Raw genomic sequence first — 10,366 nt, 5'->3', positions numbered from 1 at the left:
GCACTTCCCGCAGCGCACCAGCGCGTTCTCGGCATTTTCCCCCCGTTTTTTTCCCGTTTTTCCCCGGGTTTTTTTCCCGGGATTTTTTCCCCATTTCCCCCGGGTTTTCCCCCCGGTTTTCCCGGTGTTTTCCCCCCGTTTTTCCCGGTGTTTTCCCTGACCGTGGCTGCACTTCCCGCACCGCACCAGCGCCTTCTCGGGATTTTCCCCCCGTTTTATCCCCGTTTCCCCCCGTTTTTTCCCGTTTTTCCCCGGGTTTTTTTCCCGGGATTTTTTCCCCATTTCCCCCCGGTTTTCCCGGTGTTTTCCCGGTGTTTTCCCGGTGTTTTTCCCTGACCGTGGCCGCACTTCCCGCACCGCACCAGCGCGTTCTCGGCATTTTCCCCCGGTTTTATCCCCGTTTCCCCCCGTTTTTTTCCCGTTTTTCCCCGGGTTTTTTTCCCGGGATTTTTTCCCCATTTCCCCCGGGTTTTCCCCCCGGTTTTCCCGGTGTTTTCCCGGTGTTTTCCCGGCGTTTTCCCTGACCGTGGCCGCACTTCCCGCAGCGCACCAGCGCGTTCTCGGCGCTCCGCGCGCTCCCGGCGCACACGCAGCACGAGGGGTCGTCCCCGGGCACGGCCGCTGGGGGGCGCCAGCAGGGCGCGGAGCCGTTAATTACCCGCTCATTAAGCGCTCATTAAGCGCCGATAAAGGGCCAATCAATCGCTAATGAGCCGCTAATGAGGGGGTTAATTGGGAATTCCGGCTCACCGGGGCTGATGTCCTTCCACAGAACGAAAAACTGGGAATTGTCCTCGAACTGGATCAGGCAGCCCCGGCGGGGCGCGTCCACCTGCGCGAGCCCGGATGGGGGGATTTTGGGGGGATTTGGGGGGGTTTAGGGGGATTTTGGGGGGATTTGGGGGATTTTGGAGAGTTTGGAGGGGATTGAGGAGGATTTTGGGGGCATTTTGGGGGATTTTGGGGGGGATTTGGGGTGGTTTGGGGGCTGGGTTTGGCTGCTTTGGGCCGATTTTGGGGCTGGTTTGGGGGAGTTTGGGGTGTTTTGGGTCGATTTGGGGAATTTGAGGGGTGTTTGGGGTGTTTTGGGGTGTTTTGGGGAATTTGAGCGGTGTTTTGGGTTATTTTGGGGTGTTTTGGGTGTTTGTGTTGTTTTGGGTTGATTTGGGGACTTGAGGGGTGTTTCGGGTGTTTTAGCGGGTGTTTTGGGCTGTTTTGGGCTGTTTTGGGGTGGTTTAGGATGTTTTTGGGGTGTTCTGGGAGTGGTTTTGGGCTGTTTCAGGGGAGTTGTGGGTTGCTTTGGGGCTGTTTGGAGTGGTTTTAGGGGTGGTTTGGGGCTGTTTGGGCTGTTTTAGGGGAGTTCTGTGTTGGTTTGGGGTGGTTTAGGGTTGGTTTGGGGTTTTAGGGGTGTTTTGGGGGCTGTTTTGGCTGTTTTAGGGGTGTTTTAGGGGTGTTTGGGGCTGGTTTGGGGTGTTTTAGGGGCTGGTTTGGCTGGTTTAGGGGTGGTTTTGGGGCTGTTTTAGGGGTGGTTTGGGTTGGTTTGGGGTTTTAGGGGAATTTTGGGCTGGTTTGGGGTTTTAGGGGTGTTTAGGGTTGGTTTGGGGCCGTTTGGGCTGTTTTAGGGGAGTTGTGGGTTGGTTTGGGGTGTTTGGGGCTGGATTGGGGATTTTAGAGGTGTTTTTGGGGTGGTTGGGTGAGTTTGGAGAGTTCTAGGGGTGGTTTTGGGGTGTTTTAAGGAGTTTCAGGGCTGGTTTTGGGGTGGTTTTGCAGTGTTTTGGGGTGCTTTGGGCTGCTTTGGGGTTGGTTTGGGGCTGGTTTTTGGGCTGGTTTGGGGCTATTTTTGGGCTGGTTTAGGATTATTTTTGGGCTGTTCTGGGGTTATTTTGGGGCTGGTTTTGGGTTATTTTGGGGTTATTTTGGGGCTATTTTTGGGCTGATTTTGGTGCCATTTTGGGGCTGGGTTTGCAATCATTTTGGGGCCATTTTGGGGCCATTTTAGGGCTGGGTTTGCAATCATTTTGGGGCCATTTTGGGGCTGTTTTGGTGCTGGGTTTGCACTCATTTTGGGGCCATTTTGGGGCTGTTTTGGGGCTGGGTTTGCAATCATTTTGGGGCCATTTTGGGGCCATTTTGGGGCTGGGTTTGCAATCATTTTGGGGCTGTTTTGGGGCTGGGTTTGCAATCATTTTGGGGCCATTTTGGGGCTGTTTTGGGGCTGGGTTTGCACTCATTTTGGGCTGATTGTGCTGTTTTGGGGTTGGGTTTGCTCTGATTTTGGGGATTTTTTCGGGGGATGGTTATTTTAGGTATTTTGGGCTGTTTGGGGCTGTTTCAGGGCCATTTTTGGGGCTGTTTCAGGGCCATTTTTGGGGCTGTTTCAGGGCCATTTTTGGGCTGTTTCAGGGCAGTTTTGGGCTGTTTTAGGGCCATTTTGGGGCTGTTTCAGGGCAGTTTTGGGGCTGTTTCAGGTCATTATTGGCGCTGTTTCAGGGCCATTTTTGGGGCTGTTTCAGGGCCATTTTTGGGGCTGTTTCAGGGCCATTTTTGGGGCTGTTTCAGGGCCAGTTTTGGGGCTGTTTCAGGGCCATTTTTGGGGTTGGTTTTGGGCAGTTTTGGGGCTGTTTCAGGGCCATTTTTGGGCTGTTTCTGGGCCATTTTGGGGCTGTTTCAGGGTCATTTTTGGGGCTGTTTCAGGGCAGGTTTTGGGTTGGTTTTGGGCAGTTTTGGGGCTGTTTCAGGGCCATTTTTGGGGCTGTTTCAGGCCATTTTTGGGGCTGTTTCAGGGCTGATTTTGGGGCTGTTTCAGGCCATTTTTGGGGTGCTTTCCGGGTGTTTTGGGGTCCCACCTTCTTGACGACGCCCAGGTAGAGCAGCCCGTCCGTCCAGCGCGCCAGCACGTCCTGCCCCTCCCCGATCTGGGGGGGCTTCGGGGGGCTCTGGGGGGGCGCCCCCCCCTCGGCGGCCTCCATCGCACCCGGGGGCTGCGGGGCCCAGGCGGCGCTGGCACCCCAAAAATGGGGGGGGGCTGGGGAGGGGTCCCAGGTTGGGGGGTCTGGTATGGGGGGGTCCCAGTTTGGGGGGGGGGGGGGGCAGTTTGGGGAGGGGTCCCCAGTTTAGGGGGTTCTGGTTTAGGAGGGGGTCCCAGTTTGGGAGAGGTCCCAGTTTGGGGAGGGTGTCCCGGTTTGGGGTTCCCAGTTTGGGGGTTTACAGTTTAGGGGGTTCTGGTTTAGGAGGGGGTCCCAGTTTGGGGGTTCCCAGTTTGGGGTTCCCAGTTTGGGGGTTCCCAGTTTGGGGGGGTCTGGTTTAGGAGGGGGTCCCAGTTTGGGGGGGTCCCAGTTTGGGGGGGTCCCAGTTTGGGGGTTTACAGTTTAGGGGGTCCCAGTTTGGGGGTTCCCAGTTTGGGGGGTTTCCAGTTTGGGGGTTCCCAGTTTGGGGGGGTTTCCTGTTTGGGGGGTTTCCAGTTTGGGGGTTCCCAGTTTGGGGAAGGGGTCCCAGTTTGGGGGGTTCCCAGTTTGGGGAAGGGGTCCCAGTTTGGGGGGTCCTAGTTTGAGAATTCCCAGTTTGGGGGGGTCTGGTTTGGGGAGGTCTCCCAGTTTGGGGGTCCCAGTTTGAGGGTCCCATTTGGGGAGGTCCCAGTTTGGGGGGGTCTGGTTTGGAGGGGGGGTCCCAGTTTGGGGGGGTCCCATTTTGGGGAGGGGTGCAGTTTGGGGGGTTCCCAGTTTGGGGGGTTCCCAGTTTGGGGGTTCCCAGTTTGGGGAAAGGTCCCAGTTTGGGGGGTCCCAGTTTAGGGGGTCCCAGTTTGGGGGGTCCCAGTTTGGGGGTTCCCAGTTTGAGGGGGTCCCAGTTTGGGGGGGGTCCCAGTTTGGGGGGGTTTCCAGTTTGGGGGGTTTCCAGTTTGGGGGTTCCCAGTTTGGGGAAGGGGTCCCAGTTTGGGGGGTCCCATTTTGGGGAGGGGTGCAGTTTGGGGGGTTCCCAGTTTGGGGGGTTCCCAGTTTGGGGGTTCCCAGTTTGGGGAAAGGTCCCAGTTTGGGGGGTCCCAGTTTAGGGGGTCCCAGTTTGGGGGGTCCCAGTTTGGGGGTTCCCAGTTTGGGGGGTCCCAGTTTGAGGGGGTCCCAGTTTGGGGGGGGTCCCAGTTTGGGGGGGTTTCCAGTTTGGGGGGTTTCCAGTTTGGGGAAGGGGTCCCAGTTTGGGGGGGTCCTAGTTTGAGAATTCCCAGTTTGGGGGGGTCTGGTTTGGGGAGGTCTCCCAGTTTGGGGGTCCCATTTGGGGAGGTCCCAGTTTGGGGGGGTCTGGTTTGGAGGGGGGGTCCCAGTTTAGGGGGTCCCATTTTGGGGAGGGGTGCAGTTTGGGGGGTTCCCAGTTTGGGGGGTTCCCAGTTTGGGGGTTCCCAGTTTGGGGAAAGGTCCCAGTTTGGGGGGTCCCAGTTTAGGGGGTCCCAGTTTGAGGGGGTCCCAGTTTGGGGGGGTCCCAGTTTGGGGGGGTCCCAGTTTGAGGGGGTCCCAGTTTGGGGGTCCCAGTTTGAGGGGGTCCCAGTTTGGGGAGGGTCCCAGTTTGGGGAGGGTCCCAGTTTAGGGGGTCCCAGTTTGGGGGTTCCCAGTTTGGGGGTCCCTGTTTGGGGGAGTCCCTATTTAGGGGGCTTCATTTTTTGGGTGTCCCACCGGGGGGGTGTGTCCGGTTCGGGGGGGCGTGTCCACCTTTGGGGGGGTCCCATTTTGGGGGGCTAAAGTTTGGCGGGGGCTGTCCCATCGTGGGGGTCCCGTTTTGGGGGGGCTGTCCCTTTTTTGGGGGGGGGCTGTCCCTTTTTGGGGGGCTGTCTCTTTTTTGGGGGGCTGTCTCGTTTTTGGGGGGCTGTCTCTTTTTTGGGGGGCTGTCTCTTTTTGGGGGGCTGTCCCTTTTTGGGGGGGCTGTCTCTTTTTTGGGGGGCTGTCCCTTTTTGGGGGGGCTGTCCCTTTTTTGGGGGGCTGTCCCTTTTTTGGGGGGGCTGTCCCTTTTTTGGGGGGCTGTCTCTTTTTTGGGGGGCTGTCCCTTTTTGGGGGGGCTGTATCTTTTTTCGGGGGCTGTCTCTTTTTGGAGGGGCTGTCCCTTTTTTTGGGGGGCTGTCCCTTTTTGGGGGGGCTGTCTCTTTTTGGGGGGGCTGTCCATTTTTTGGCAGTCCCGTTTTGGGGTGTCCCGCGGGGGGGTGGCTCCCATTTTGGGGGTGTCCCTTGTATAGGGGGCGGGGTCCCCTGGGAGGGAGGTGTCCCTCATTTTTGGGGTGTCCCTATTTTTGGGGGGGTTGTCCATTTCCCATTGGGTGGGGGGTGTCCCTATGTTTGGGGGTGTCCCTTTCCCGAGGGGGGGTGTCCCTTTTTGGGGGTGTCCCTATTTTGGGGGCGTCCCGTTTTTGGGGAGGGTGTGCCCATTTTTGGGGGTGTCCTTTCCTGTTGTGGGGCTGTCCCTATTTTGGGGGTGTCCCATTTTTCGGGGCTGTCACTATTTTTTGGGGGGAGGGGTGTCCCTATTTTAGGGGTGTCCCTATTTGGGGTGTCCCTTTCCCGTGGGGGGGTGTCGCTCTGTTTGGGGTGTCCCGTTTGGGGGGCCTGTCCCTATTTGGGGGTGTCCCTTTCCCGTGAGGGGGTGTCCCTGTTTGGGGTGTCCCTCTTTGGGGGTGTCCCTTTCCCATGGGGGGGTGTCCCTATTTGGGGTGTCCCGTTTGGGGGGCCTGTCCCTCTTTGGGGTGTCCCTCTTTGGGGGTGTCCCTTTCCCGTGGGGGGGTGTCCCTGTTTGGGGGTGTCCCTTTCCCATGGGGGGGTGACCCTATTTGGGGGTGTCCCTCTTTGGGGGTGTCCCGTTTCGGGGGGCCTGTCCCTCTTTGGGGGTGTCCCTTTCCCGTGGGGGGGTGTCGCTGTTTGGGGGTGTCCCTATTTGGGGTGTCCCGTTTGGGGGGGCCTGTCCCTGTTTGGGGGTGTCCCTTTCCCGTGGGGGGGTGTCCCTCTGTTTGGGGGTGTCCCTTTCCCGTGGGGGGTGTCCCTTTCGCGCGGGGGTGTCCCTACGTTGGGGGCAGTCCGGTTCCGGGGGGTCTCACGCCGGCAGCGGGGGGGTCCCGAGGCTCTCCTGCCGCTCCGGGGGGGTCGCGGCGCCCCCGGCCCGGCCCCCGAGCGGCCGCTGCGGGCGGCGGCGGCGGCGGCGGGGCCGTGACGCAGCAGCGGCGGCGCGGGGGGGGGGGCCGGGGGGGGGCGGCCGAGGGACGGCGGCACCGGGGACCCCCCCGGGGACCCCCCCCGGGCCCCCCCGCGGCCGCACCGGGGGTCAGAGGGGGCGGGGCCGCCGCCGGGACCCCAAAAACGCCCCCAAAATCCGCCCCCCCCCCCCCCACCCCCCCCGCGGCCGGGGCTGCCCCGCCGCGCTCAGGCCACGCCCATGGCGGGTGGCCACGCCCATTGTGCAGCAGGCCACGCCCCCTTAGCGCGCCCGCAGCCGCTGCTGCAGAGGGTGGGGGCACGCCCACACAGTATAGGCCACGCCCACAGTGTGGTTAGCCACGCCCATTTAACGATCAGCGTCCCATGGGCAGCGGAGGCCACGCCTGCGTGTCTAGGCCACGCCCACCGATTTTCAGGCCCCGCCCCCTCCGCCCCGCCCCTCGGGCCGCGGGGATTTGGGGGCGAATTTGGGGTTTTTGGGGCATTTGGGGGATTTGGGGAGCCTGAGGGAGGGTTTGGGGGGGACTGCGGGGTTCTGGGGGGCTTTGGGGGGTTCAAATGGGGCTCTGAGGGGTTTGGGCGGGTTTGGGGGGGTTTTGGGTGGGTTTGGGGATGTTTTGGGCGGATTTGAGGATATTTGGAATGGGTTTGGGGAGGTTTCAGTGGATTTAGGGGTGGATTTTGGGCAGATTTGGGGATATTTTAGGCGGATTTGGGGAAGTTTGGGTGGATTTGGGGAGATTTTGGGCAAATTTAGGGATCTTTTGGGTGGTTTGGGGGATGTTTTGGGCAGATTTTGGGATATTTGAAAAGGATTTGGGGAGGTTTGGGTAGATTTGGGGAGGTTTTGGGCAAATTCGGGGATCTTTTGCGTGGTTTTGGGGATATTTTGGGAGGATTTGGGGATATTTTGGGTGATTTGGGGGAATTTGGGGATATTTGGGGAGGATTTGTGGAGGTTTGCTCGGATGTGGGGATATTCTGGGTGGATTTGGGGATATTTGGGGATATTTTGAGTGGTTTGGGGGTTATTTGGGGCGAATTTGGGGATATTTTGGGAAGATTTGTGGAGGTTTGCTCGGATGTGGGGGTATTTGGGTATATTTTGGGAGGATTTGGGGATATTTTGGGTGGATTTGGGGATATTTTGGTATATTTTAGGAGGATTTGGGGATATTTTGGGAGGATTTGGGGATATTTTGGGTAAATTTGGGGATATTTTGGGAGGATTTGGGGATATTTTGGGTAAATTTGGGGATATTTTGGGTGGATTTGGGGATATTTTGGTATATTTTAGGAGGATTTGGGGATATTTTGGGAGGATTTGGGGATATTTTGGGTAAATTTGGGGATATTTTGGGAGGATTTGGGGATATTTTGGGTAAATTTGGGGATATTTTGGGTAGTTTGGGGATATTTTGGGTAAATTTGGGGGTGTCCGCGCGCTGTGGGCGGGGCCTGAGCTCAGGCCACGCCTCCGTCCCGAACAACCATAACGAGCAGTTGCCTCACGTGGCCACGCCCACCACATAAACCCCGCCCCTCCCCTCTCAGCCAATCCCCGCCCTCTCCCACCACATTAGCCCCGCCCCTCCGCAGCCGTTACCCCCTTGGCGGGCGAACCCCCTCCCTCCCTCACGGCGCCCCGCGCTCCCATTGGCCGATCTCGGCGGGGGCGGGGCCTCCCCTCGCAGCTCGCCCCGCCATTGGCCGCGGCGCGGGGCCCAATGGGCGCGCGGCGGTTTGAAGGCGCGCGGGACAAGATGGCGGCGGCGCCTCAGGCCGGTCCCGCTGCGCTCCCGGTGCCGCGCCCGGGCCCGCGCCCGGGGCTCTCGCGGCTGCCGGTGGCCCGGGGCCAGGAGAAGCGGGGCCCGCCCGAGGGCCCGCCCGCGGCGCCTCCCCAGCAGGTGCGGAGCGCTCCCCGCGCGGCTCCCGCCGCCCGCGGCGCCGCCTGACGCCGTTTGTCCCCTGACAGAAACGATCGCGGACCGGGCTCGGGCCCGGCGGCGCCAAGGCCGCGCCCAAGGCCCCGCTCCGGGCCCCGCTGCGCACCCTGGGACCCGCCGCGGCCGCCGGCAAGAACGGTACCGGGGCGGCGGGGGGGCTCGGGGCCGGTGCGGGGGTGTTAGAGCGCGGTCTGGGGCAGGGAAAGGGGATCCGGGGCAGGTTTTGGGGGATTTAAAGGGGTTTTGGGGGATTTAAAGGGGTTTTGGGGGCAGGTAAAGGGGATTTGGGGGGTTTGGAGATGGTCTGGGGCAGTTGAAGGGGATTTGGGGGCATTTAGAGAGGGTTTCGGGGGGATTTGGGGCCGTTTAAGGGACTTTGGGGGCTTTAAAGGGGCATTTGGGGCAGTTAAAGGGGATTTGGGGGATGTAGAGAGGGTCTGGGGCAGTTAAAGGGGATTTTCGGAGGATTTAGAGAGGATTTTGGGGCAGGTAAAGGGGATTTGGGGGATTTAGAGGGGGTCTGGGGCAGTTAAAGGGGATTTGAGGCATTTAGAGGGGGTCTGGGGCAGTTAAAGGGGATTTGGGGGATTTAGAGGGGCATTTGGGGCAGTTAAAGGGGATTTGGGGCATTTAGCGGGGGTCCGGGGCAGTTAAAGGGAATTTGGGGGGATTTAAGGGGGGCTTTAGGGCAGTTAAAGGGGATTTGGGGGCATTTAGAGGGGGTTTTGGGGGGATTTGGGGCCGTTTAAGGGACTTTGGGGACAGTTAAAGGGGCATTTGGGGCAGTTAAAGGGGATTTGGGGGATTTAGAGGGGGTCTGGGGCAGTTGAAGGGGATTTGGGGGCATTTAGGGAGCGTTTCGGGGGGATTTTGGGTGGGTTTAAGGGATTTTGGGTGGGGTTTAAGGGGGCATTTGGGGTGGTTAAAGGGGTTTGGGGGATCTAGAGGGGGTCTGGGACAGTTAAAGGGGGTTTGGAGGCATTTAGAGGGGGTTTCGAGGAGATTTGGGGCTGTTTAAGGGATTTGGGGTGATTTTAAGGGGCATTTGGGGCAGTTAAAGGGGATTTGGGGGTATTTAGAGGGGGTTTTGGGGGGATTTGGGGCCGTTTAAGGGATTTGGGGGGATTTAAGGGGGCATTTGGGGCGGTTAAAGGGGCTTTGGGGGTATTTAGAGGGGGTTTTGGGGGGATTTGGGGCCGTTTAAGGGATTTGGGGGGATTTAAGGGGGCATTTGGGGCGGTTGAAGGGGCTTTGGGGACATTTGGGGGATTTTGAAGGAGGCTTTGGGGGGTCCGTGCGACCTGGGGATGCTGGGGGGTTCAAACCCCCCCAAATGTCCCCCCGATGTCCCCGTGTCCCCAGATGGCCCCCGGAAGGCGGTGTCAGGGGCAGCTGCTCCTCGGGCAGGTGAGACCCGAGACCCCCCGGTGTCCCCAGGACCCCTCCCCAGTGTCCCCAACCCCTCCCTGGTGTCCCCAGTGTCCCCAGTTCCGTTCCTGATGTCCCCAGTGTGCCCCTCCCTTGTCCCCAGTGTCCCCAGTTCCTTTCCTGATGTCCCCAGTGTCCCCAGTTCCGTTCCTGATGTCCCCAGTGCTCTCCTCCCTTGTCCCCAGTGTCCCCAGTTCCTTTCCTGATGTCCCCAAGGTGCCCCTCCCTTGTCCCCAGTGTCCCCAGTTCCTTTCCTGGTGTCCCCAAGGTGCCCCTCCCTTGTCCCCAGTTCCTTTCCTGGTGTCCCCAGTGTCCCCCGGTCCCTCTCCCATGCCCCAGGATCCCCTCCTGATGGCCCCAGGGTCCCCTTTCACACCCCTTCAGTGTCCCCAGGGCCACCTCTCCCCTGTCCCCAGTGTCCCCAGGGCTCCCAGCAATGTCCCTAAGCCCCCCCTGGTGTCCCCAAGCCCCCCCTTTCCTGTCCCCAAGTCCCTCTCCTGTGCCCCAGGATCCCCTCCTGATGTCCCCAGGGTCCCCTTTGACACCCCCTAGATGTCCCCAGGGCCACCTCTCCCCTGCCCCCAGGGCTCCCACCAATGTCCCCAAGCCCCTCCTGACACCTCCACTCCCCCCCAATGTCCCCAGGCCTCCCCCCGATGTCCCCAAGCCCCCCTGGATGTCCCCACTCCCATTCCCAATGTCCCCACTCCCCCTCCTCATGTCCCCTTCCGATGTCCCCACTCCCCTTCCTGACATCCTCAGTCCCCTCCCGAGGTCCCCAAAGCTCCCCGTCGATGTCCCCAAGCCCCT

At 60.2% G+C, this 10,366-nt stretch overlaps 2 protein-coding genes across 3 annotated transcripts in view; one reads left to right on the top strand and one right to left on the bottom strand.

Moving 5' to 3' along the window:
• Positions 1–306: 306 nt before the first annotated feature.
• LOC119696634 (PHD finger protein 1-like) lies at positions 307–6,333 on the bottom strand. Of its 2 annotated transcripts, none has more exons than XM_038126434.1 (4): positions 6,033–6,333; positions 2,847–3,024; positions 751–832; positions 307–621 (listed from the first exon to the last, which is right to left on the bottom strand). In XM_038126434.1, exons 2-4 carry the CDS (start codon positions 2,967–2,969, stop codon positions 392–394), a joined length of 435 nt encoding a protein of 144 aa, XP_037982362.1. In that variant the 5' UTR covers positions 2,970–3,024; positions 6,033–6,333; the 3' UTR covers positions 307–391. The 2 variants fall into 2 exon arrangements, with proteins under 2 accessions (XP_037982362.1, XP_037982363.1); XM_038126435.1 differs by having other exon boundaries at positions 2,847–2,981.
• Positions 6,334–7,718: 1,385 nt separating this feature from the next.
• The window catches only part of LOC119696545, a 62,989-nt gene continuing 60,341 nt past the window's right edge, over positions 7,719–10,366 (top strand). Inside the window, exons 1-3 of the mRNA XM_038126287.1 lie at positions 7,719–8,089; positions 8,158–8,266; positions 9,491–9,535. Coding sequence (XP_037982215.1) covers positions 7,910–8,089; positions 8,158–8,266; positions 9,491–9,535 — 334 coding nt within the window. The 5' untranslated portion in view covers positions 7,719–7,909. The remainder of the gene's footprint in view (positions 8,090–8,157; positions 8,267–9,490; positions 9,536–10,366) is intronic.

Source organism: Motacilla alba, unplaced genomic scaffold, assembly GCF_015832195.1.
Source record: "Motacilla alba alba isolate MOTALB_02 unplaced genomic scaffold, Motacilla_alba_V1.0_pri HiC_scaffold_34, whole genome shotgun sequence".
In the NCBI taxonomy this organism is placed as follows: Eukaryota; Metazoa; Chordata; class Aves; order Passeriformes; family Motacillidae; genus Motacilla; species Motacilla alba.
The sequence above is the reverse complement of the archived record's forward strand: the minus strand, read 5'-3'. Positions and strand labels throughout refer to the sequence as shown.